Source organism: Amblyomma mixtum, chromosome 2, assembly GCF_055824585.1.
Source record: "Amblyomma mixtum isolate Tamu chromosome 2, ASM5582458v1, whole genome shotgun sequence".
NCBI classification, from domain to species: domain Eukaryota; kingdom Metazoa; phylum Arthropoda; class Arachnida; order Ixodida; family Ixodidae; genus Amblyomma; species Amblyomma mixtum.
In genome coordinates, this window is record NC_143013.1 from 170,177,522 (window position 1) to 170,205,366 (window position 27,845).

The window sequence follows — 27,845 nt, forward strand, 5'->3', positions numbered from 1 at the left end:
TTCGGGTCAGACGCCGAGCGCCATAACTCAGCCACCGCGACGGCCATCTGTAATTGGAGAAAATCGTTTTACGATCTATAAATATGGCTTTGGATGTGGTTTGAAAGTACTGAAGCAGACATGCCTTATATTGCTGCACTTTTAAAAGCAACACGCTCTGTATAAGTCCCTTGATGCTTAGGCTAATGTCAAACCCTGATGCCCCGTTAGGCCCGAAAAGAAGAAAATCTATTTGAACGCAAGTAAAACTCCTACTTAAGAGCTTTAAGTTCGGTGCTCCCCATTTTGTCGCCTTGTTCAACGCAGGTTAACAGTGGCCGTACTTGCAAATTCAAATACATACCATCAAGCGCAAAAAAGGCAAGGGGCCTAGCAATAAACCTGGTTGATGTCGCTTGGCATTGAGTGTTGAAGCGCACAATGCCGCACGGCAACTGGCGGTGCATGACCAATTGAAAACAGCAAATAAGTTTGTTTTTTTTTGCACTAAATACAAATTTTCCTAGGCTTTGCGTGAAAAAAATCCAGCATTCAGAAAATTGCCTGCCTTAGCAAGACTTGTAATAGTTCCTGCTCTCTGGTTGCGGAGAAAGAAGTGGTCCCTGTAGCGACTACAAAACTTTCAGTCCCAGGTGCACTCTCGGGTGAAATAGATTTTCGATTTATTTTTGGCACAGGTTGGGCTGCAGGGAGAAGAATTTTCTCTCGTAATTTTGTTATTGCCTCTCGCTGACGATATTTTTATGGTGCTACCCCGCGTGGTTATTGAGATTAGTCAGCGAAGTACGAATGTGAAATACACTCTAATATATTAATTTTTTTCGGGAGAGGGGTGCGGGTCTACTTGAATTTAAAAGAGAAATTTTTGTCTAGAAGCCTGTACTGAGACTGCCGGGAAAGGGCATCTTGCACAACACCAAGAGGAATGGACGCAAGTAGCGCGAGACGCTCAGTAAGGGTGAGATAACGAGACAACGCGAGTTTCCAACAACTTTATTCCCTGCTTCCGGCCCAAGTGGTCTGAGCAGTGTATGCTCACTTCATAAATATGTTCCTGTAATTTCAGGTTTTGCCTTAAGATCCCGGGTATGTAATGGAAGACCGACTGTCAGTCGTCATCCTTGCGACGCTGCGAGTGCTTCTTCTCGAATATCCTTCCATAGTTCCATAAACGAGGCATCTGCACCCCTGTCCCGAATCTTCGCCTCCAATAGGCGCAGTTGCTCAGGCGAGAAATAAGACTTCCAGTCGCCCGGCTTGCCGCTCCGCACCAGAGAGTATCGACGTTGGTCTCCTTCGTATGCAGATTTGCTTGGCACTGTGGTCTCTGTTCTGCGAGTCTTCCAAGCTGGATCTATTGATTGAAGATCCAACACCAGGACATTCTTCATGTATTCTGCGGTTGACCATTTAAGCAGCGTGTTAAGTAAGTCGTTGTCTTCTTCGAGGCATCTGCCGTAGTAATCTCCGAGGAAGTACGCAATCTTGACGACCGCCTTTCTAGTTTCCTTCTTAAGTTGTTCGTACGTCAAGAACAGCAGATTCGGCTCGTTCCTCAGTGCATAACCGGAGGCAACGTGGTCGAAGTAGTCACCGTACCCGAAGTCTCCGCGCATAAATGCGTCGAAGAAGTCCTCGAAAGAACCGTCGCGGAAATTGAACATACTCAACGTTGTCGCCATGTGGTAGAAGGAGACGCACGAGTCCCACGGGTTCCGAGCCACGTATACATACTTGGCTTCGGGGTTCATTGTGTCTCTGGTTAACGGCTCGTGAGTTGTGAAGAGCCTAATGGGTAGAGGGGACTGCCAGCCCTCGGTATCCATGCGGCCGATGAAGCGAACGTAGCGCACGAAGTCTTCATGATTAGGCACAGGCTCTCCCTTTTTGAGGATCAATTCCATGATATACATAACCCAGTGTGTGCCCGCTTTCGGGTAAGTACACTGCACCAAGTCATTATTTTGTGCCCGTAATTTCAGACTCTCCCTGAAGACGTCCGGATCCAAGCCTGGGCATCGAGGGACGCCGTCAATAATCTGACAGTACGGCTTCTTTGGTGCCATGATTTTAGCTGACCAGAGAAAAGCAGCTGAATCCACCAGCTTATGCCTTGATTTCACCTGCCTGGAAGGAAAAAAAGAAGGCAAGAGGAATTTATTCAGAAAGATTCGCTGACAACGTTACTAACATAACGCTGACAGGGTAAGAATACTGTCAACATTTGCCGTCCCCGCCCTACTCATACCTTCTTGCAACCTCCGGCTGCATTCTGTTCACGCTGACTGGCATAGCAGCACTGAACTGTTTCATGCCCCTTGGAACAAATCAAATCCTGTCGCCCACGTCTGATCCGGGATCCACGAGCTTGTTCGTAGAATAGCCGACCAGATTTTACATCTTCATGATACCTTAATGCGGCCATTTGTTAATTGGCAACTCCGCTCCCCCAGAGTTGTGCCTTAGAAGAATTCACTGAGCATGCTTTAGTCGCCAGCCTCCGTTTCGTCGTCTCAAGCAGCAGTCGGAAAAGGACATGTGTAGATAAGTGTCGGATTACGAACGCAGCAACAACAAATTCGCGGTGTGCAATGCGTTCACCTCCCACTTAGGCCATCAGTGTTTCCAATGGGGTGGAAAACTTCAGGACGAGTTGGTGGTGACGCATTTTCGAAAAACAGGGAGAGAAACAAAAGTAAGAACTCTGCGACTGCGCTTGCTTGAAACTAATTTTTATTTAACGGAAGACAAAATCTATACTCCGTCAGGTGCGAAGGCGTCTGAGAAACCTCGAACACAAACAAAAAATCGAGAACGTACAATGGAAAAAATAGTTAAATGATTCCCCTAAACATTTGAACAACACTGTTCCCACTTCGGGTTATTTATCAATTCTCTCTCGCCCTACCATAAGCTAGCTGTGCCGTTTAGCTCAGTTGGTAACGCAACTGCTCCGGTGTAGCGGTGGTCCCGGGTTTGAAACAAGGACCAGGACGAATTTTTCTTTAACTGCAAGTTTCTGCGCAAGCTGTATAGCTTTCCTTCGTAGCCGTATAGCTGTGAATAGGTGCCAGTGTGTAATTGCTCTCTTATTACAACCAAAGAAATGACGCCACACCTGTGCCCCACTTGATATGACAAGAAAGAGCGTGCCAGAAAGGCGAAACCTTACTTACACATTAACAGCGCGTCTTTTTCGTGCATTCACCAAGTGGTTTCGCTCACGCACTCATGACCCGCGTCCTACGATTACAGTCTTGTCCAGTTCAAGTAAACATCCGCAGCAGTTCCTCCAAAATTCAGACTACATCAACTCCGAGAGTAGATTTTCGCACAAAATGCATTGCATGAGAGGCGTACCGTACTCTAGGGCGATCTCGTCGTCGAGAATACATATCACCACGAAATGCAGTCAGGAAGGACGTACCCTAATCCAGGACGGCTCATTGATACTGACAGCCGAACACGAGTATCAGGGAGCGTCGCTCATCACCCATTTTTCGTTCCTCTAACTTTTCTTCATGAACGAAAGGTTCCCGGCGTTCTTTGCCGTTTTTTGTGCACGGCGGCCCACGCGACCACCGCTCGCCTCGTGCCGAAGAATAGGGGATGGTTCCAACAAAACACTGGGACATTAGCCGCGGCTGGAAGCCGCCATCACCGCCTCCGCTGACCACAATGTCGAAAAGAAAAATGAGAACTGGTTACTGTCATGCCGACAAATACAGTCACGGGACCTGTGTTAGGGTTCGCGTGCATTACGTAATGACGGCAACTCACGCGGCGCTGGCGACTATCTTGTAAATAGAACTTTTTGAGCGAATTGGTGTATAGTGATTCCGTAAAAGGTTATAGTGCAAACACAGACAACTGCAGGGAGACGGCTTCCTGTGGTTGTCTGTGTTTGCGCTAACACGTTTTGCTGAATGACTAGCTCATCAAGTGCCACCGGGACTGCGCTTGCCCTATAGGGCTGCAGGGCACAACTTAGGCTTCTTCGCGCCGTCCAAAAGATTCACCCACAGCGGGACCACGAAGACGCTCTTGTCGCATGCGCTGCTCCGGCGGCAGCGCAGCGCAGCGCTTCGCTAACGTTCGCTCATGGCCGCCTCCGTGTTCTCCGCTCCGGCACCACGGTCCACCGCGGCGCGCCCACAAGCTAAAAGCATTTCATGCGTAAAACTTTCTATAGGCATCACTTTTTTTTGTAGAAACGATGAAGCTGAGACCTTTCGATATGGGAAATTTAAGTGCTAAGACCGCGTGGAGCGGCTGAAGTGGGTGGCTACCACAGTGGCCCTCATTTCATACGAGCGTGACAAGCGGCTGAGTGTTCTAAATACGCAGAGACGTACCATGACCAGGAGAGTCTTTTGATCGGCGTAAGTGGATTTCCATTTTACATTCGTTGATGAGATGTCCGACCGGTTATAGAATGTGGCCTCACTGTTCGATGCTCAGGTGGTCGGGGCACAGTGCACTTATCAGCCACACTGCTATCGCGGTCACTTGCGATAAGCAGGTCGTTTACGGACTCCAGCTATCGTGTGAAAAGGCCTATACACGGCAGACATACGTGTGGATATGAGGTTAAAAGAGCACCATAGATGTAGAAACCGGGGAGCGTTTACAAATTGCAAATTCATTCCATTAAAAGAGGCGACCTGGATTGCGGTATTAAACTCTCTTTTAGCTAGCCAGGGAAGGAATTTCTGTTACTTGTTCTTAGTAAGCGCACTTAGTAGAGGAAGTTGCTACTTTTTGTTCTAGTTCAGAGATTCGAACGCCTGCGCATCAAGCTGAGCATAAATTCCGCGTGTTCTGATGAATAAAAAGTAACTAAAAAGAAGTGCTGCCTCCTCGTCCTTTCTTGCTTGTGTAGCACTGTTTCAATGAGAAGGAAAATCAAGAGGGTCATTATACTTTTCGTTGCAGTTTAGTGAGTGACAGATTCAAATTTGTGCAGTCACGTGTGGTGCTGAAAGTGATACCTTTTATGAAATGCTTTTCACTGCATAAACGCTCGATAAACATAATGGATGAGGTCATCTATCAACGAAAGTCACCAGTTGAAGGTGGAAGAACTGACAGACGGATTCATTGCTGCGTCTGCGATGCAAGAAAGAAAACGACCTTATCTGGGCAAATGCGGTGACTGGCAACTAATTTATCACGCCTCTAGTTTTTTTTTCTGTGCGAAGGATGGTGCCATCGACCGTGCGACAACAGAACAGTCAATGTGAGGTTTCTGATTAATCCGACGTGAGTGGTCGAATTTAGAAGCCAAAAAAATTGATGCAGCGTAATAAAAGTCGACGCAGAACAGAAACTCTGGATTAAGGGGAATGCACTGAGTAGAAGAAGAAGTAATGAATAGAAGTAATGCACGAATGCACTACTGAATAAATAGAAGAAAGGTTGAGTTTGTTTGACTGCCGGGCGCAAGTTTGCAAGATGAAATACAAATTATGGCTGCCGCATTTCGACGGAAGGGAAGTTCAAAGACACCCGTGTGGTGTGCTGTACCTTCGTTAATGAACTCCAGATGAGAAAATTAATCTTGAGCCCTTCACTACGGCGTCCGTAATAGCCTACGTACCCTTTCTGGGGAATAAACACTGGTAACAAAATGGTTTAACATATTGAGAACCAAATGGAAGTGCTCTTGAGGAGATGTAATATCCGGCCCTTATAGGTCCTCCAAGTGGTTGCAGAACAAAAAAAGTTCAATCCTGCTTGTACAGCCGCCATGCATTATTACCCCTTCTGCTTCGCAACCAGTGGTTTAGAATGATGTTTTACAATAATTCATCATGGTAGTACAGTGCGAAGAAGACGAAGAACAAAGGACTACCCAGACGAGCGCTGATTCGAAACTAAGTTTTTTATTGAAAGGAGCAAACCTATATACACAAGAATCACGTGGAAAAACAGAGCAAAGAGCGTTGGTCCAGAAAAACAAAATAAAAAAATCGCAACTCATCCGACACGTGACGACGTCCGCTCAAAGGCCCCCTGAAAACCGAAGTGAAAAAGTCAAGAATGATCTAAAAATGCAACCTCAACTAACGCCAATGAACCCACTTTTCTATTACAGTTTTCTTCCGGTCACTCGAAAATGTAAAAAAAAATGTAAAACAATGTAAAAAATGGAAATGCTGTGTCTGCCCTTTGCTCGAGCTTACAGAATTCTTGTTTCCACTGTATCGAAGAGAGTGTACTGGTACAGGTCAGCAGGCTGAAAACCGCAGGGTTACCTGATTCGGTTATTTCGGCAGCGTGTGAAAAGCTAATGCGGCTGGTGACGACAGGTTTCGTCAAACCTAAGAGGGGCAAGGCATGTAAGAAAATGGCGGTCATTCCCTACATACACAAAGTAGCATATAATCTGAAAAATGTAGCGGGAAGATTTGAAGTTGATATTTTTTCGGCACCATATTAGTTTAGTGGACTTTTCCGTGCCATCAGGAACCGCAGTGAAAAGGTTTTAGGAGTTAGTCCGTTCAAATGCCGGGTTACACACAGATCAACGTTGGTGGATTGCGCATGTTCTGTAGTTTACGAACTCCCACTATCATGCAAAAAAGTCTACATTGGTCAAACCGGTCGCTGTATTAATGGTCACCTGCGGGAACACCTTGACTCAGTTTCAGACTCCAGATATTCACATCTTAAAGTTCACTGCCGCGATTGTGGGAAAGAAAACGATAAAAAGAAACAGAAACAGTGCCGCCCCTTGGTCACAAAAACTAAAATTTTGTTTCGCCACCGGGATAAAATGACCAGGGAAATAATGGAAGCTTATTTCGTCAGAAAAAAAATTACCGACGATTACGTTACTTCCTAATGCGAAATTTGAGCGCAGCAAATAAGCTGTTTCACCTTTTCGATAGATTGAGGCAAAGAAATCGAGCAACACATGTATGCGCTATCAGAGAAGTTTTTTTTTAGCAGACGGAGGAATTCCATCGGTCGTCTCGCTCATGGCTCAGAAAGAACTGGCAGATAATTTCGCAGTGGCGAACGGCAGCGGCAATTTCGGCTCGGGCGGTGCACATATAATGATCCGCCGCCACCGATCTGGCTCTCTGATTGCCACCGCACAGGGCGAACGGCAGCGGGAATTTCGGCTCGGGCGGTGCACATATACAGATCCGCCGCCACCGATCTGGCTCTCGATTGCCACCGCACAGGGGTTGCATTGGAGGAGGAGCGAAGAAAGGAATTAAGTTCGAGACGGCGCTTTCACAACCGGAGACTCGCAGGAAGAGGGGGGAGGGGGGCGGTGTGTACACCCAGCGGCAAACAATGGGGGCAGAAGCGCGCGCAGCAAGCGGACAACACGATAAAGGGAGGAGGGAAGAGATAGCAGCGACTGACTGATGCCGCTGACGCGGACAACACGATAAAGGGAGGAGGGAAGAGATAGCAGCGACTGACTGATGCCGCTGACGCCGATAGTGAGTCAACCCCAGCTGCGGATGAAAGGGGGGCGGAGCTGGTTACGAGGCCGACGCCGACGACAACGCCGACGACGACGACGACGCGAAACCCAGGAACGAACGCCAAAGAGCTGCGCTCTAAAAACAGTCACAGTGTGTGAACCAGCCTTCATTGGCATTAGTTGATAAAGAGGTTTCATTTTTAGACAATTCTTGACTTTTTCACTTGGGTTTTCAGGGGCCTTTGAGCGGGCGTCGCCACGTGTCGGGTGAGTTGAGATTTTTTTGATCTTGATTTTGCTGGACCAATGCTCTTTGCTCTGCTTTATCACGTGATTTTTGTGTATATATGTTTGCCCCTCTCAATAAAAAAGTTAGTTTCGAGTCAGCGCTCGTCTGTGTAGCCTTCTTGCTTCGCCCTTCGTCTTCTTCGCGCTGTACCCATCGTCTTCTTCGCGCTGTACCCATCGTCTTCTTCGCGCTGTATGCATTAGTACAAACTCGCCCAGCTTTCCATCCTTTTTCTTAAAATACGAAGCCGCCTAAAATCACGCATGAAGTATGTAATATTACTCTGCGTATAGAGTATAGGCGCTGTAAATCTGGTTAATATTTTATTATGTACAGTGAGTCAAGAGTAGCCCAAAAAACCTATTCTTGTAAAAACCTTAGGCTTCCATTTAACAGCGTGGCATTTTAGGTGCCTCAGGGAAGACTAAGCAATTCATAAAATTAGGTTTTTTGATGTAAAGATTTTGCCTTTTCCTCATAGTATTACCAGTGCTGGCGGACGCCAGAAAACTGATGAATGGTTTTAAGTAGTTAGCTGGTTAGCTAAACTTTATTAACCTTTTAAGTATAAGAGTTGGGCGCCTAGTCGCAGTTAGAAATTTATAGCAGGTCATTAGTAATAGCCACATCAATTTCTAGAACCTAGAAAACGCAAAAGTGTTAGATGTAACGTTAAGATATCGGAAGCGGGCGGAGTGGGTGACGGAATACGCGGGTTAATGACATCCTAGCCGAAATCAAGAGGAAGAAGTGCGCTCCGGCAGGGCATGTAATGCGAAGGCAAGACAAGTGCTGGTCGTTAAGGGCAACAGAGTGGACTCCAGGAGAAGGCAAACGTTGCAGGGGGCAGCAGAAAGTTAGGTGGGCGGATGAGATTAAGAAGTTTGCGGGGATACGGTTGCCACAACTGGAGAAGGACAGGGTTAATTGGAAAGACACGGGAGAGGCATTTGCCCTGCAGTGGGCGTAGTTAGGCTGATGATGATGATGAACCTTGGCACTGTGGCTCAACACAATTTTGCGCTTTTAATCTATTTACGTGGACTGGAAACGTTGCTTTGCCTGCATGATTTTTGGAAGCTTCTGTAGTTTGGCACGCCACTGGGCCGAGGATAATCCCTCTTTCAAAATTCTAAATACTAATATGGCTATTACTAACAACAGGCTACAAATCTCTAATCGCAACCAGTTGCCTAGCTGTGATGGTTATACAGCTAATGATCAGAAATTAGTTAACCAGTTTGCTACTAAGGATAATTCACCGACTTTCCTCTATCCGCAAACACAGGTAATACTATGCTCCAAAAACCATATTTTTACTGCAAAAAACCCATTCTTGAAAATTACGTCGTCTTCTTTAAGCGCCTTGTCTATGACACCTTCAGTTTATGCAGGAAATAATATCTTTACATTATTTGTTGTGCCATTCGTATTATGGGCGACTGTTCTTGGTTGCTACCAAATAAATTTTTGCAGGACAGCTTTTTCTTAAATATTTTCTTCATCAAGGATATACTCACGATAAGATGCTATTACTGGCTGGTTGAGGTAAACCCCATTTGCATAAGCCATACGGGAACGAGGTCTTCAGGCCTATTTTTCTAAAACAACAGTGACCAGTAATGATGCAATGATCACTGAGGATTATCACGTCGTCGAGTGGTGTACGGTACTTCTTCAGCAATGCGTAGGCACACATAGGCCCTTTTCCGCTTATAACCTTCTCTTACCCCCATCATAATGCGGTGCAGTGGCCATTGCCCTGACCTGTCGCAGGTTGGATGGATCGCTGTGGCGATTTTTAAATCCACCAGAACATTGTCTAATCTGAGTGCATCGATAGGAAGCCTCTCCTCTTTTCTTCTGCGGTTCGTGCACTTTCCAGTAATATCCGTGCCACACTAACAATTTTAATGGCATTAAATGCTTAATGCTTTAAGTACAATCGGTGTGGGCACAGTCCCGCACGAGCAGACCTAAAGGCATTAATTACATTGCCGTTCGCACAGGACTGAGTTCGACACAACTCATTCGCCCGAGAAAAGCGCACTCTGATCCCGAATTCTCACGCTGAAAGCGTTGCAACTTCATTACAAACAACCTCATACCGAAGTAGAAATTGCTTCATTCATAGTTTTCATGGTTTATGGTTTATGGTTTATGGGGTTTAACGTCCCAAAGCGACTGAGGCTATGAGAGACGCCGTAGTGGAGGGCTCCGGAAATATCGACCACCTGGGGTTCTTTAACGTGCACTGACATCGCACAGTACACGGGCCTCGAATTTCTCCTCCAAAGAAATTCAACCGCCGCGGCCGGGATCGAACCCGCGTCTTTCGGGCCAGCAGCCGAGCACCATAGCCACTGAGCCACCGCGGCGGCCATAGTTTTCAGTCACATGGGGGACTTTTTCGACATTTATGCTGCCAATGGCGCCATTTTTACCGGCCCTTCCAGCAAGCAGTCTCGACTTGTGTGCTGACGCCTGGGTTTACGGCTACTTCTGCAAAAGGTTTGTGATATTTGATTTGGGGTACACTGACAAGATTTTGTGCTAATGAGCACTCTTTATAACAATGCCAAAATTTTTACTGCCTCGCAGACGTTATCTTCACCGTAAAGCATATAATGACAACCAATCCAGTCGTGTAGCAACAGCTCCGAAATTAATGACAACAAACTTAAAGCATTGACCATTCGCCTCTATTGCTCGTGTGGGGGTGACATAGGTATAACACTCGTAATAAGAGAGTAATTACTCATTGGCATCCACCCGAGCGCAGCCATACGGCTACAAAGGAAAGCTATACAGCTTTCTCAGAAACTTCGCAGTTAAAGAAAAATTCGTCCTGGTCCGCGGTCCTGGACCAGGAGGAATTTTTCTTTAACTACGAAGTTTCAGAGAAAGCTGTTTAGCTTTCCTTTGTAGCCGTATGGCAGCGCTCGGGTGGACGCCAATGAGATATTACTCCCTTATTAAAGATCTGCTCCACCTTTAGGTACTCCCCTATAGCATTTGACCAGGTATAAGAGATGTTAGAGAGAGAACAAAATTTGGTTTGGTTTGGTTTATGGGGTTTAACGTCCCAAAGCGACTAAGGCTATGAGAGACGCCGTAGTGGAGGGCTCCGGAGATTTCGACCACCTGGGGTTCTTTAACGTGCACTGACATCGCACAGTACACGGGCCTCTAGAATTTCTCCTCCAAAGAAATTCAACCGCCGCGGCCGGATCGAACCCGCGTCTTTCGGGTCAGCAGCCGAGCACCATAACCACTGAGCCACCGCGGCGGCAGAGAACAAAATTTATTTTAGAAAACATGATCGTGCGCCGCCGTGCGGGTGGAGCGATACTAGACAGGTCTTGGCTCAGCAGGTTGACTACGTTCACAAACTGGTTTAAAAAGGATGCCAACTAATGGCTCGCCTATCGCGTAATCATGCAGCAGATATGTAAAAAGGTCTACCATTCGATTTCTCAGCTCGTGCACTTTCCTGCAGTAAACAACATGCCTCGGCCCGTACGCACTGGTAATAAATAAACATTTGATAAGAGTTTCTTCACCTCACGGACAAAAAAAAAAAATCACTGACGGTGCCTTTTAGGGTACGCAAAAAAATGAATGCCCTGCAGTTGCTCGACTGCTAAGTTCTGATAGCGTTCGACGTGGCCAGTGGGTAGTTTCGCCCAGTAATTTACGAAGTGCAGCACTGTCCTGCCACCTGACGTACGGAAAGCATACCACTTTGTGGGCTGCGAATAAAGAAACATTTTAGTGGATGGAAACACAAGCAACACTTCACTACCTGGAAGAAAATTCAGCGCCAACAGCTACTTTGTCACGTTGGTCATCTAAGCGTGCCTTATTTTGTGCCACAACGGTGGACTTCATTAGCCGCGCAATTATATTCACTTTACATACTTGTTTCTTGTTTATGAGTTTTGACGTCCCAAAGTGACTTAGGCTATGAGGGACTCCGTAGTAGAAGGCTTCTGATAATTTCGACCACTTGGAGTTCTTTTACGTGCTGACGTCGCACAGTATACGCGGTCCTTTAACATTACGCCTCCATGAAACGCCACTGTGCGGCCGGTATCGAACCCACGTCTTTAGGGTCGGCAGCCGAGCACCGTAATCACTGAGCCACCGCGGCGGCTCATCTTACATGCGGTTGAACGCTCGTCACCACGCTTAACACGAATGACTGAAAGCGTGGCCGGAAGCGGCTTGGACTGACGCCAGCGCCGCGAAGTGCTGCGCGCTGTTGCCGAGACAATATGTATGTTTGCGGTGGCTGACGATAGCTGGAGCTCAGCTTGATTTGTCTACTGACCTTGTTCTGTCGCTTGTGTCTAGCCGGCGGAATGGGTGCGCTCACTTGACTGTTTCGCGACTTTTTTCTACTGGCCGCGGCTCATGCGGGCGCGGAAAACACGTTGCCGTTTGCTTATTTCCAAAAAGCGTGAAAGTGGCGTGGCTTCAGACCGCTCGAGTGCTTTTACAGGTCGGCCTCAAAGCCGGTGATCGAAAGAAACGAAGATTCGGAAAAGCAGAACAAACATGGGCTGGTGGCGTTTGTAAAAATTGGACAATAAATTTTGAAATACGGTGTCATCGTTGCGCACGTTCTTCATTCCTCATATTCTAGGACAGCGTGCGTCGCTGTGCTCTCGCAGGTTGGCTTCATGTTTCGCCCACGCTGCACTGGAGATCCAGTGCAGGCGCGCAAGAGCTGCTCGTGTCGTGAGCAAGAAAGACACGTCGATGCAATTCAAACTAAGATTTTAGTGCGTGGTAATTAGCGAGAAGCGCAATGTATAGCATGTCTAGGGATAAAAACTGACTCTTTAGGAAAACTTGGTTCGGTTTGATGATATTTAATGTCCTAAAGCGACTCAGGCTATGAATGCAGCACCAAAGTGACTCATGTTGTGGATACCGCAGTGGAGCGTAGCGGATGATTTCTCACACCTGTAGTTTTTGACGTGCACTGGCATCTCACAGAACATGTAATGTCAGCAGCAAAATATTGCGGGACGTCCAGCGCGTGGCGGAGCGACGCAAAACTGCCTTGCAGCGCCATCTGCCGTGACTACGCCTGATGTCCAGGCTCACAGCACTTCCGCGTTAACCATTATTTGTGCATGCCTGTCCTTTCTTTGCTATCAGGCAAGTCTCATCGCGTTCTTCACCGGAATCCGCTATTGCCACTCGCCGCTGGCAATGAATCGCTGTGTCGCCATCGTTGCGCGTCTGTTTCGGCTGCTGCGATGGTGAACAGTGCTGCGATCGCTCGCGCGAGCCCAAGAAGGACTGGCTGCGAACGTAACACAGTGCCGCAGCGGCTCCGTTACTGATAATTGCGTCACGGGGAAGCAAGCGTCAAGGCATGCTTGATAGCGAAGAAGGGATAGGCATGCGCAAAGCGTCCTTCGAACGCAATTTCCCTGAGCCTCGACAACATGCTTGGAGGCGGCAGATGGCGCTGCAAGGCAGTGTTGTGTCGCTCCGCCACGCGCTGGACGTCCCGCAATATTTTGCTGCTGACAGTACGTATAGCATTTCGCATCCACCAAAATACGACCGCCGCGGCCACGGGATCGAACCCGGGTCTCCCGGGCCAGCAGCTGAGCACAAAAGCCATTGGATGCCGCAGCGGCATTATTACGCAAACTAGGAAGCCTCTGAAGCCTCTGGCCAGAGACGCAACGAGCCCAATGGTATAAACCGATGAAGGATACCGGTTGGCTTATAATAGATTACTCTTTCGGATATTCTGTGAACCAAGTGAACTGCTCTCAGCAGTTCTTGATGGAATCTGAGCAATCTTGTTCTGAGCAATCTGAGTTCTGAGCAATCTTGATGCGAAATTTTCAAATGCCACCGTGTTTGAAAATTTATTGTCTAATCTTTACAAACGCCACAAGCTCATGCTTGTTCTGCTTTTCCGAATCTTCATTTCTTTCGATCACCGGCTTTGAGGCCGACCTGGAAAAGCGCTCGAGCGGTCTGAAGCCGCGCCACTTTCACGCTTTTTGGAGATAAGCTAACGACAACGTGTTTTCTGCACCCGCGTGAGCCGCGGCCAGTAGAGAAAAGTCGCGAGACAGTCAATTGAGCGAACCCACCCCGCCGGCTAGACACAAGCGACAGAGCAAGGTGAGCAGTCAAATCGAGCTGCTCTCCAGGTATCGTCAGCCACCGCAAACATACTTACATATTATCTCGGCAACAGCGCGCTGCACTTCGCGGCGCTGGCGTCAGTCAAAGCCGCTCCCGGCCACGCTTGCCGTCATTCGTGTTAAGCGTGCTGACGACTGTACGCATAGTATCTGAGCGCATTTCGACGTCTAGAGTTCAAGTATGACTCATGCTAGAAACGCCTACTCAGCAGCTCACATACATTCCGCGCGAAGTACGCTGGCGCGAAAGCTGCGTGGAGATAGAAAATGAGGCACTGAATGAGAAATGAGGGCTTCCCCGAGGGGTTGTCCTCTCTCACAGCGTACACACGCGTACTTACCGCTTCACGAGCAGCGCATGCACAGCCCGCGACGTCGTCCCGGACAACAGGAATCCGCGAGGTGGTGGTGAAAACTTTTAATTTCTGAAATAGAGTTTGGGAGCCACAGAGTGGCCACGCTACATGGTCGGCGTCCCTAGTCCGGGACACCGCATGACAATGCCCCGTCTCTAGCCCGTTTCACCAGAGCCCTTTGGGACTCAAGCGAGGAGCAGTTGAGAAGGGCAGTCTCCCATGCCTCTCTGGAAGGGGTAGGGGAAGGGGGGAGGTGGGGATTTTGAGTACATGCCCACACCATGTGGAAGATATCACAGGTCTCCCCACAGTGTGGGCATCGCCCATCCGTGTTAGGATCGTAATGCTTTAAGATTGCAGGACAGAGTAGAGTACCTGTCTGCAGGCGCCTTAAAGTTCGCTCCTCCGTCTTACTCAGCCCCTTTGCAGGGGCCGGGAAAAGGCGGTGGATGTCGCTATAATGCGTTATAATTTCCTTGAATCGCAGCAGCGGCTGGTTAGTCTCCGAGCCAGAAGAGCTGGGATGAGGAGCCCGGTGAGTAAGCGCTCGGGCAGCCGCGTCAGCGGCCTCATTACTTCGTAAGCCCTGGTGGCCAGGAGCCCAAATGATTCTTTTGGGTGTTGTATCAGTGGCAGTCCGTCTTAGAATGCAAGCAGCTAAGGGGGAGATCTCCCCTGCCAAGTAATGATCACATGCTTTTTGGGAGTCCGTAATGATGATTCTCGAATTGGCGTGGGCGGCAGCAAGCGCTATCGCTACTTCCTCGGCTCGCATTGAATTCGGGGCTCGAAAAGAGAGTCCATCAACGTGCATTTCCTGGTGAACGACAGCGGCCGTGTAAAATCCCGTGGGCGATGGGCCTGCTACGTCTACATAATATACACCGGGTCGGGAGCCGTGTTGTCTCTCAAGAGCCCGAGCCCGCGCTTGTCGCCTGTTTACGTGCATGTCGGTGTCCATGTTACGGGGGAGCGGGGAGACCCAGAGCATATGGCGCCACAGTACTGGGTCGCGTAATTTGCGATTAGTTTTCTGCTTTTTCCACCGTTTAGTTAAGCTCCGGCGCGCCTGCCACAAATGCAGGAGGTGGGTGTCCACTGCGGGGATCTCTTCGGCGGTTTGTAGTGTTGTGACGTGTTGTTTCTGAATGTTGTATATGTGGTTAGCCCACTCCGCGTAGCCGCCGGAAAATAGTACGGGAGGGATAGTGTGATTTCGGAATTTGTGCCAATCGGTCAGCTTGGCCTGACCCCATTTTTTGCGCGCTGCCTTCGCCATGAGTGTAATCCGGAGAAGGAGGTGATCGCTGCCTAGAGAATCTCCCAAGTTCTCCCAAGCAGCCGCTCTAGCATTTTTGACGAGAGAAAGGTCTGGACACGTGTCGCGGGTTACCGAATTCCCCACTCGGGTGGGATACGCCAGCCCGATCGGCACGAAGGAGCGAAACTTCACGCCCTTCCGCACGACGCAGAACGTTGATGTGCAAAATTCGCCACGCACGCGCACCAAGGGAAAACTACAAAACGCGACTGCCGCAGGCACGAGAGTGGTGCCGCTTCTGCGACTGCAAAGCTACGGCGAGAGGGCGTAGCTATCGCGGAACAATAGATACGCTGAGCATAGAGTAACATAGAATTAAAGAGCGGACACTCCCGTAGGCCCCAGCGGCCGACTTTTGTGCACAGCGCACCTAGCGGACCCGGGGAAACGCACTGGCCTCAGAGATGATAGGCGTAAACAGGAATCTTGGAGGCTCTACTTTCATTGCGTCTTGTGCGTTCTCCACTCTCGCGGAGGAGGCGGTGTCACATTGCCCAGCTGAGCAGCCGGCCACCAGCGTGACGATTACGGAGAACGCAACGATTATCCAGGTTTCGACGCGCAACGCTCGTCAAAAGCGTTTGGCTTTGATCGCTTGCCTGGACGCCGCGGCGAACACGTCACCCACAAGCCGCAAAGGCGTTATGCCACGCATCGCGTGTGCTTGGCAAGCGGCAGTGAACCTACTACGTGCATTCTGTCAGGGTGACAATGAGCGCATCAGTCACTCCGCAGAAGGAAGCCAACAGGGTTGCCGTTGGGAATATTTTAAAAGGAGCCAAAATGTGAGCTGAAAGTAGCCAAAAGTAGCCATGCCATTCAATCTTAGCGCCAAATTTGTAGCCAAATAGAATCGAAGCGATGTTAGAAATATGATTGTTCTCAAAAAACAGTAACTGTTGTAGGGTCTGCTCGCGGGCAGTTTGAATCCCGCGCCGCTCACCGCGGGTAGCCTCGACCCCTTCTTCCCGAGTGGTGGGGCGGGGGGAGCGAGGATAGGAGGAAGCCTTCTTAAGCCGCGACCGCGAAGGCTGGCTCTCTCTTGGACCAGCCCTGCCAGAGGACCACCTGACCCCGCTGCCCCAACGACGACCGGCACCCCTGATGTGAGATTAAACCTTTTCATACAAAAACCTGCCTCGAGTCACTGCCTGTGCGTCCCCGCGCAGAGGAATCGCCCACACTGTTAACATTTTAAATCAACGCAAGAAACAGAATAAAGAGCAAAAAGTTTTTTCCCTTTTTCTTGGTTTTTAAAGCACAGGTATGTTGCAAATAGATGAATTATTAAATGATGAGCGTGTAGATATTGTGATCTTGCGAGAGTAATTTTGTCACGATGTAGCAAACAACCAAGTAGAACACTGAAGCTGTTTTAGCCTTGAAGATTTAGATCGAATTTGATTGGTGTATCAAGGTAAGCCTGTGGAGCTGCATTTGTTGTGCCCATTTTTTACCAAGTTATCAAAGAAGAAATCGCACTCAGCTTCAGAGTTAGAAACTCCAAGTCACAAAATTTTGTGGCTTATTGTACCTGGAGTGGAAAAGGCCATTCGCTGCGTCTTTGTACGATCCGGCCACTGCGTGCCATAAATTCAAACATGATGGGTGATCAAATTCACGCTTATTGTTTGCATTTGCTCGATTTCTGACTCTAGGTCATTGGAAGAACATCTATAATATATGCAGCGGCATCTTCAGTATACCTTCAATGCTCATCGCGCTTTCTTTGTCATCAGGATTGATGGCATGCAGCCTCCGCACTGCAGCGCATTTGGAAGCCGCTGCAGGAGTTGTATCGCCATTTGCCTCAAGAACTGGAAGCAACACTCTATCTAAGCTCGTTGGCCTCGTGAAATCTTTTCGCTGGAGGTGTCACTTTCTTTACCGTCGCTCTGCGTGCGCATGTAAGCTACATAGCCACTCTAGCCGTGCGTAGGGGTACCTCGATGCGAACCGACCCTGCCGGCGAGGATGCTGCCAGTTAAAAAATGGCTAATAAATGCGCCAAATAAAAGTTCAAAGTAGCCAGGAAGTAGCCAGGGAGCCAATCTGAAATTTTCATCGCCAGACAGGTTTCAAAAGTAGCAAATTTGGCGCAAAGTAGCCACCAACGGCAACCCTGGAAGCCAAGACCATACTCTTTTTCTTTTTTTTTATTTGCACGTTAAGTGCCATCTGGCGGAAACGGGGAAGCGCCGAACTCGGCCGCGAAAGAGCCCGAGTGGCCGCTCTTTACTTTTATGTTACTCTATGCGCTGAGAGCGAGGAAATGGGGTTGTGCCAGGAATGGGCGACCTTCGCACACTGCTGCCGCTTCGAGCTACTTCCACCAGAGCGCGCCACGTGTTGTTACCTTGCATCTTTAAGATTTACAAGCTCTATTGCGCCGTAAGCGTAAAGTTCTAGTTTGTGAGAACCAAATTTCAGCATAGAGAACTTGCGCTGCTCAGGTGGCACTGCAGTTATTCTACTAGGTGCCTAAAAACTGCTGCCGTCAGTCGCTTGGGCCGCTACAGACGCGAGAGCACATTCGGAACGATTAGAAGCCCACGCTTGATTGATAGCACTATTTGCCTCGCTTCTGTAGACATAACCCAGATAGCTGACAGGCACCACGTGTGGCTTCGGCAGAGCGCAGAAGCTCATGCAATAAGCTGGGGAAGGTGGCGTGGAATAGCACCACGAGCGCCCCCAAAACTGCTTGCTCCTGTCGCTATGCTGTGTGCTACGGCGCTGCAATCGACACGGCAAACTTCAGCTTGAGTTCTCAATAGTGGCTTGAACACCTTTGAAAAGCGCTGCGATGCCGGTGGTGAAATTATCCATGAAATGTTCTGTCCGAAATTACTTTGCCTGCTGCCTTTTCTGTGAGCAAGTAATGACTAAGTCAGGAGAAAAAACCGTTTTTTCTTCTGATCAACGCTTTACCGGAACCATCAAGTAAACTGCAAGCAAGAAAAAATATGTAAGGCTGCCAGTAATGATATCTTCTAAAAAATGTATTCACTGAAAGAGATTCTCGAGAACGAAGTTCACACCCTAGGGTTCCGCTTTTTGGGCACACTTAATTTGTCGGTGCCAAATTTTTGAATACTACCCGCATAGAGCAAGGCTCCCAGTAGTATTGCTGTTTTGTGCCTGCCTTGTATTTGTTTTTATAAGGTATTATAGGATCCTGAGGAGCGGTGCAGTAAAAAGCGGTACTCCACCCTTCTTTTGGGCTTCTATTATTCGCATTCGGTAAGTATAAAGTGTGGCATTGGACTAGTAGGCAGGTTATTTCTAAATTATGAATAGAGGAACACAAGACACGTTAACGAAGGACTGCTTTTCAAACCAAGTTACTCCAATAAAGAAAAGCAGCATTAAGTATACAAAGAAAAAAAGAAGCGAAAGGGCCAACCAAGACAGTATTCGAAAAGAGCAGCAAAATTGTCTCACTTAGTCAGTGCGCTGTCAATCTCGCCCGTTGTTTGCTAGCGGTGTTTTCGCGCTGCACCTTCTGTGGAAACGGTATCGCTGATTCATAGTATTTATTTATTAAAATCAGCCAGCCGCCCTCTGGAGGCCAATGCAGGAGTGGTAAGGGATTCGTCGTTATACATTGCAATGCAACAAAGCGAAGAAAGAAGCGAGCACAGAATGAGCATAACCGAACACCCTGCGTTCCCCCCCCCCCCCCAAAAAAAAAGAAAAAAAGAACAGGCGTAAAATGATGAATGCGCACTGCGCTTGTAAAAAATGCATGACAAGAGGTACGAAAGGCTCATGACCTCTCAAGCAGACAACATCGCGCGGAAGCCCGTTCCATTCAGATATCGTCTTTGGAAAAAAGAAAACTGGTAAGCTTTCGTTCGGGACTATGGCACCGCGATTGTCAAGTTGTGCTTGATGAGTGTTGGACGTGGTGCTTTGTATTGCATGTAGTCATCAAAGTGAATTTTGTTTTCATTACTGATAATCTATACGACATAATCTATAATAATGATAATCTATGCGACATTTTTAGGCGATGCAACCTGCGGCAGAATTCAAGGGTCTGAAGTTAAGATCGCCCCAGTAGATTTGTGATGATATGTGTCTTCCATGTGCGTCGCAGATTGATCTAAGGGTTTTCTTTTTAACTTCTTCAATGCGATTTATATGTCCTTTTCAGTGCGGGTTCTAAACGATGTCAGGGTATTCCAGCAGTGGGCTTATTAATGCAGTGTAAGCTACTAAGTTCATTTTAAATGTGCATGCCTGAGACGATTTCTTATCAGCCAAAGCCTCCTCTACGCCTTTGTAGTTATAAGCCCGATTTCATAGAATTCCAATCTTGTTTGTTTACATTTGCGTCATCGTCCTCTTTTCCTTTCGCTGCAACTACTGTGATAATGTTTGATAAAGCAATGATAGCAACAGGCTAGACAGAGCCATCTGTATTATCTAGCTTTAGGCCCTTGTGCTGTGAAGGGCCGTACACTGCGACTTGGAGCACAAAAGAGTATGAACCATCGACTCCGCCCCCGGTGCCCGTTCTATGAACGGTTTTTGGGCAGGATTGTGAGAAAGTACCGCTCAGAGAACTGCTCAGTAAACAATGAGTACTGAATGACCGTAAAGTGTTGCTGCGCAATGATATAATTTCTTTCCTTTTAATTTCGGTCTCTGAGTGACAGGTTGTTTGCGTAGAAAGGTGCCGAGGTAGTAGTTTTACTGGCTACGCCATTGTGGTCTGGAACGTCGAAACTGCGTCAGCTCTTGACCAACAATTCTATATGAAAAATGTGGACAAGCGAAGTACTGCAACGACTGTGCCAGTAAGCCGCGCTCTGTCCGCTGATTGTCTCGTGCGACCGAAATAGAATCTTCAGCAGCGCTTGAGTAGGGTTTTGGAGAGCTGTGGAATGTAAGGACGTCTCTAACAGAATATCAGCTTTTTGTTTGGCGCATGGTAGCCTTAGGAGCTTATGCGCCACTATACCCTACACAATACAACAAAATATCAGCATTGCCTGAATATAGTCGAATTAAAAATAAAGCCGCTGAAAAGTAGATTTAGTAATGGGTCACGGCGACCAACGCAGGTAGCGGTCAGGTCGTAGCAGGACGGCAGAACCAGCCGAAGGAAGCAGCTCCAGCACGAGAATCGCGCCCGAACCACCAGCGATGACGACGGAGTGCGGCATTGCGGAGTCGTCCTCTTCTTCTTCTTACAATGGCCCCGGAGAGAAGGAATAGCCATCCTGGCGACTTACGGCGAAGAGACGACAGGAGGGTTGTAATACGGTTTGAGGCGTCTAGCGTGGACAACCTCGCGACAGCGACGGCGGTGCTCTGAGGAAGGTGTAACTGGCTCAATGAAGTAGTTGACAGGAGACGTGCGTTGAATAACGCGATAAGGGTGTCAAGCCTTGTGTGCATGCCTTGTGTGCAGTGTGTGCATGCCTTGTCTTTCTTTTTTGTTTTGCGACCGAGGGGGCCACGGCTGGCCACGGCGCCGGTGGTTCGCAGGAATTTTGCAATACAGCGGCGACAATTTTGCATGTCGCCCATGTCGCCCAGAGCATGTCGCCCAGAGTGCGATTGAATCGCTCCGTGAGGCCGTTCGTTTGCGGGTGGTAGGCAGTAGTCGCACGGTGTATGGTTTTACAAGCTGAGAGGAGCTCTTGAACTACCTCTGACAAAAATGCACGGCCGCTGTCACTGAGGAGCTCCCGACGTGCGCCGTGACGGAGGACGAAGTGGTGTAGAATAAATTAAGCGACGTCACTAGCCGTCCCTGTGGGAAGGGCGGCTGTTTCTGCATAAAGGGTCAGGCGATCGACGGCGACTATTACCCATCGTTTACCGGCCGGAGTGCAGGGAAGTGGGCCATAAAGGTAGATGTCGATGCGGTCAAAGGGGCGAGCAGGGCATGGTAAAGGTTGCAGGGCACTGCCCAAGCGACAGGGTGAATCCTTTCGTTGCTGACAGGCATCGCAGGATCCAATGTAGCGGCGGTCAAAATTGTACATTCCACGCGAGTAGTAGCGCTGACGAAGCCGGTGATATGTTTTGCGGACACCAGCGTGAGCACTTTGCGGATCAGTGTGATGATGGGCACAAACGTCGGAGCGGAGATGGCGTGGGATAACCAGTAACCATTTTCTGCCTTCAGGGTTATAGTTTAGGCAGTAAAGGAGACCGTCCCGGACGAAGAAATGGGAAGCTTGGCGGCGTAGAGCTTGAGGATATGCAGCCATGGTAGCGGCATTGATGACATTGAACAGGGCAGAAATGCAAGGATCTCGGCGCTGCTCGGAAGGCATATCTGAGATTGTGAGAGCGGTAAGGCGAGGTTCTGGTGTGGGAACGGCAGGCAGGGGCTCCGACGACCGAGAGAGAGCGTCGGCGTCAGAATGCTTGCGGCCCGAGCGGTACACAGCACGGATGTCATATTCCTGAAGGCGTAAGACACAGCGGCCGAGACGGCCCGACGGATCTTGGAGCGAAGTGAGCCAACAGAGGGCGTGGTGGTGTGTAACAACGTCGAACGTGCGTTCGTAGAGGTAAGGACGGAACTTGGTGATCACCCAGATGATCGCCAAGCAATTGTTTTCCGTAACGGAGTAGATGAACTCTGCTGCCGTGAGGGCACGGCTGGCATAAGCGACGAGGTATTGAGAAAAACCATGCTTGCGCTGGCCGAGGACCGCATCGAGGCCGACACCACTGGCATCAGTGTAGAGTTCCGTTGGAGCATCGGGATCGTAATGACGAAGTATGGGCGATGATGTCAAAAATTTGCAGAGCTTCGCGAAAGCCTCGTCGCAGGCCGGTGTCCAAGAGGACAAGTTAGCGGGGCCATTCTAGAGCTTTGTTAGTGGGGCTATGATTGTAGCAAAATTACGCACAAAACGGCGAAAGTAGGAGCATAGCCCCACGAAGCTGCGCAGCTATTTGAGAGAGGCTGGTTTCGGGAAGTCAGCAACGGCTCGCAGCTTCTCAGGATCGGGGAGGACGCCATCTTTACACGCGACGTGGCCGTGGAAGGTGAGTTGGCGGGCGCCGAAGTGACATTTTTTAAAGGTTCAGTTGAAGGCCGTCACGAGCAAGGCAGGTGAGCACCTGGCGGAGACGATACAGATGGGTAGGAAAATCAGAGGAGAAGACCCCGATGTCGTCCAGATAACAAAGACAGATCTTCCATTTGAGGCCACGCAGCACGTTGTCCATCATTCGTTCAAATGTTGCTGGGGCGTAACAGAGACCGAATGGCATAACGTTGAATTCGTAAAGCCCATCCGGACTGATGAAAGCGGTCTTTGCGCGATAAGCTAGAGCCATGGGAACTTGCCAATATCCGGAGCGTAAATCATGCGAAGAAAAGAATACTGCGCCTTGCAAACAGTCCAATGCATCGTCCATGCGTGGTAGCAGATGCACATCCCGACGCAACTCCGCGGTGGAGCATGTCGTCGACTTATTGGGCTATGACACGACGCTCTGTAGGTGACACACGGTATGTTGCAGAGGCGGGTGAGCCCCTGTGTCGATGTGGTCGGCGACAGCAGTCGTCCGGCCAAAAGAGGCTTGCGGCGTGTCGAATGAGGACCAAAAATGGGGCAACAGCTCAAGAAGCTGCGCACGGCGGCGTGGCTCGAGGGCAGTATCAACAGAACAGGCGAGAAGATCACGCTGAAGCGTGTCGGAAGCCGCATTAGTAGGGGTCAACGCATCAACTTCTCGAGCAGATGAACGTTGTGTAGCGTCGAGGTCAAATAGTAAGTCCACAGGCTCAAAACAGCCAACGCAATATTACAAGGTACTGTATATGTACCGCCTTCTGTGTAATATCTTTTTCTAGTATGATTTGCACATTTAATCTCATAAACTCTATGTCGCATTTTTATCACTGCTGTTCTACATTTGAAACATTGGAACGCATGTTCAAAATGACTGAATATACTGCCTGTTTCGGTTGTACATTACTTGAAGGTTGTTCTTCAGATTCGTTACTTAAGTATCGTATAAAACAGTCACTAAAGGGTTTTCTATATTTTTGTGGGTATATATATATATATATATATATATATATATATATATATATATATATATAAGATGCGGAATTGAGAAACGCTTCGTTTATTGGGAGTCGACGTTTCGGACAGAGCCTGTCCTTTCAGGCTCTGTCCGAAACGTCGACTCCCAATAAACGAAGCGTTTCTCAATTCCGCATCTTATTTTAAACTAGCAACCAAGTACGTTTACCTTACTGTGCTATATATATATATATATATATATATATATATATATATATATATATATATATATATATATATATATATATATATATATATATACAGGGTGTTTCACCTAAGACTTTCTGCAATTTTTAAAAATAAGCTATTTGAATTAGATGCGAGCTTTTTCTGGCATAGCATTGTCAGTGGTGTAGTACATCATAATGCAGCTAAGACGTGCTAACTAGCAGGCTTGTTAACCAATATTTAATAGTTAACTTTTAAACTATTACCGTTGGGCTCCTTAATTATTGAGAGACATGTAGCCCACCGTAAGTAATGTCCATATCCGTTTTTAGAATTTCGAGAACGCGATTATCCTCGGCGCTGTAGCCCAACAAATTTTGGCTATCTCGACGAGTTAGGTTCACTGGAGAGGTTGCTTTACCTGCAAGCTTTTCCAACCGCATGTATTTTGGCGCGATGTAGGCGAAATTTGTTGGGCCACAGCGCCAAGGGTAACCGCGTTTTCGAAATTCTGAAAACTGATATGGACATTACTTACGGTGGGCTACATGCCTCTCAATAATTAAGGAGCCCAACGGTAATAGTTTAAAATTTAAATATTAAATATTGGTTCACAAGCCTGCTAGCTAGCACGTCTTGCTGCATTATGATGTACTACACCACTGACAATGCTATGCCAGAAAAAGCGCCCATCTAATTCAAATAGCTTATTTTTAAAAATTGCAGAAAGTCTTAGATGAAACACCCTGTATATATATATATATATATATATATATATATATATATATATATATATATGTATCATGTATTCCCTGATGTTGCGTATTCAAACCGGTGGGCTGTGATCTTGTGAAGCTGCTCATAAGCAGCTTTTACTTTCACCTCACCTTGTTTTGAGCAAACATAAAATAAACAGTTTGTATCGGTACACACTGTAGTGGTTTTTCTCCATAAACTGTTCACCTAACTGGCAACCCATCTCAGTGAGCCGCAGTCCAAAACGCACGCCAGAGAGGATGTCTATCAGCTCATACGTTGAATTCCGACACGAAGTTCACACTTGCCTCCTTAGGAGGTGGACGCCGCGGTGGCTTAGTGACTATATTGCTCGGCTGGTGACTCGAAAGACACGAGTTTGATTCCGGCCACGGCGGTATCACTTCCATTGAGGCGAAATACTATAGGCTGGTGCGCTGTACGATATCAGCGCGCGTTAATGAAACTCTAGTGGTCGAAAGTGCACAAAGGGCTATACAACGGTGTCCCTCATAGGCTGAACGGCTTTGGGAGGTTAAACCGCTTGCATAAATCAAACTCAGCAGGTTATATGAGTGATACCGGAATTACATATTCAAAACAGATTTATTCTAAACAACAGATGATGGTTTGTTAGCAGGCTTATATCATCGCCATTGGCGTGAACAAATATCTGCATACATGGGTCGCATATAGCAGGCTGAAGAACAGTAATTTCTCGCGCTTTATATTTTCGGCTGCGCGAGTTCATTCAGTGAAGGAGAAATTCTAGAGGTCCGTGTGCCGTGCCATATGTCGGTGCACGTTAAGGAAACCCAGGTGCTCGAAATTTCTGGAGCCCTTCACTACGGTGTCCCTCATAGCCTGAGTCGCTTTGGAAGAACAGTAGAAGAACGGAAGTTCGGGGAAGCTGTCGCAACTCGAAACCAAGCCCCCATAAACAATAAGCCAAAAATTCAAGGAAAGATGAGGCGGATAGGAAGTAGCGCTGTACTAACAACTTTATTTGAGAGGGCTGCGGCCAGCCTCGAGCCGACGGCTGCTAGAAAAAAAGTAAAAAAAAAAAAACAAAACAATGCACCTGTCGGGAAAAACGCGCAAAAATATCAAGCATAGGAGATGACTAAGCCACATCACGTCCTTTTTCAGACAACCACCAATGAAATAACAAAACAGAAACATAAAACACCCTACGGCGGATGAAGCAAGGATTCACGCTACTACAACTCTTGTTGAATGCCACCAGATAAACCAGGAAAACAGAAATAAAAATGGCAAAACAACAATGAAAGCGAAGATCTAAAGCATGAACCGAGTGAAGGACGGAATTAACCCGGCTAAAATATGAGAAAAAAAATGTAAATATGCCTGAAAGCAATATGAGGGCGTAGTTTTAGAAAACATGAAAGGAGTAAACAATCGTATGTATGAATAATACGGCAAAACAGCGCTGACGGACGGAACGGAAGAAGATGAGACAGATACATGCGCCGGGATAAGGCTCTTCTTCTTCCGTCCAGTCCGTCAGCGCTGTTTTGCCGTACCATTCAACATGAACTAACAAGCCCGACTCAGCCCTCTGCTTGAATCGTATGTATTCCCGCCAACAATTAACTCAGCTAAAAATGTGAAAAAGCATGTGAAGGTGCCTAAGCCCAAGGTGAAATCAGATAAAATTGGAGAGGAACATAATCTTTTTTTCAGAGGGGAAAATTGAGGAGTTGCTTACCTTACTCGGGGAGGAAGATTACCTTCCTCACCCATCACTGCAAGCCTCACCGTGAGCCTGCTGCCGACGAGCCGCCTCAGGGTTGTGATTTAACTAATCGCACTAAAAGCGTTCATGACAACCGGTGGCAAGTCAGCCTTCTCCGCAATAGTCTTCAACAAGTTCATGTAAGTTACAGAGTGCTCGGTTTTCATGTAAAATCGGTGCATGTATCTCCGATCAGGAGTATGATTCGCGTCAACGAAGTCATCTCAGGCGAAATCAGGTCCAGTCATATTCACACCAAGGCCGTGTGGTGTTAGACAATGTCCTCCATCGTTTCCATAAATATGGAAGGAAGGCTACAAGAAAGTAATCTAGGTTATAATCTTTCGTACAGATTAGGCGGAAATGTAGTTGAGCAGCCGATCCCTGGTTTAATGTATGCGGTCGATATTGTAATGTTAGCAGATAGCCAGAAAGATTTGCAAACTCTGGTTAATTCTTGTGGAGAGGAGACGCTCTAAGATTCAGTGTTAGCGCAACTAAGTCAGGTGCGGTGATTTTCAACAAAACAACTGAGCACATGCTTACAATACAAGGCCACGAAATACCCAGAGTGGCCGAATACAAATACCTCGGGATATGGCTAAACGAAGTGCAGATATACACGGAAAAGCATGAACAGGCTCTTAGGGCAAAAGGCCGAAGAGACGCCGGGATAATGAAACATAGGGCATAATGGCAGTAAAGCAAATACGAAGTGCTGAGAGGTATTTGGAAAGCAATAATGGTGCCAGGGCTTACTTTCGGTAATGCGGTTCTGGGCTTAAGGGCAGAAGTTCAGTATAGATTAGACGTAAATCAGAGAGCTGTAGGAAGATTATCACAAGGTGCCCACGGCGAAACCACAAACGACGCAGCACGAGGGGATATGGGCTGGGCATCGTTCGAAGCACGGGAAGCTAAGAGTAAAATACTATATGAAGAACGCCTGAGAAAATTGGACTATAACAGGTGGGCAGCTGAGGTATTCAAATATTTATACAGTAGAGCGTTGAATCACAGTGGCGGAAAACAACTAAATAACCAGTGAGCACGCCAGACACGAGGACGGAGAAAGATAGAGCATTAAACGACAGGTTAAAAAGGCGTAAGTTAAAAATTGGATTAACTCAACGGAGAAGAAGCAGAGCGCAGAACTATATCGCTACTGGAACAGGCAGATCTGGAAAGGAGTTTTCAACCAGAACTCAAGAGGCAGTGCCCTACTCTTTGAAGTTAGGTCAATATGTCTTAGAACGCACAGCTACAAAAAAAAATTAACGAAGATGATGACACATGTGCTGTGTGTGGTAGATCTGTAGAAACAATTGAACTCCTCATACCCAAATGTGATGGTATCCATCCGGATGTCGATGCAGGCACAGTCACTCTTCCTGAGGCCCTAGGCTTTAATGATAACAATGATCATGTAAATAAATGCGGTGTAAGTTAACAAAAAGCGATTGAAAGATTTTTGGAAGAAAAGCAGAGAGGTGACATAAGGTTA

At 47.7% G+C, this 27,845-nt stretch overlaps 1 protein-coding gene across 2 annotated transcripts; it reads right to left on the reverse strand.

The window, feature by feature from the left end:
• Positions 1–977: 977 nt before the first annotated feature.
• On the reverse strand, positions 978–14,314 carry LOC149361572 (3-alpha-hydroxysteroid sulfotransferase-like). Of its 2 annotated transcripts, XM_089569533.1 has the most exons (3): positions 14,257–14,314; positions 6,258–6,323; positions 978–2,127 (listed from the first exon to the last, which is right to left on the reverse strand). In XM_089569533.1, exon 3 carries the CDS (start codon positions 2,064–2,066, stop codon positions 1,116–1,118), a length of 951 nt encoding a protein of 316 aa, XP_089425659.1. In that variant the 5' UTR covers positions 2,067–2,127; positions 6,258–6,323; positions 14,257–14,314; the 3' UTR covers positions 978–1,115. The 2 variants fall into 2 exon arrangements, with proteins under 2 accessions (XP_089425659.1, XP_089425658.1); XM_089569532.1 differs by lacking the exon at positions 6,258–6,323 and having other exon boundaries at positions 14,257–14,309.
• Positions 14,315–27,845: the final 13,531 nt, after the last annotated feature.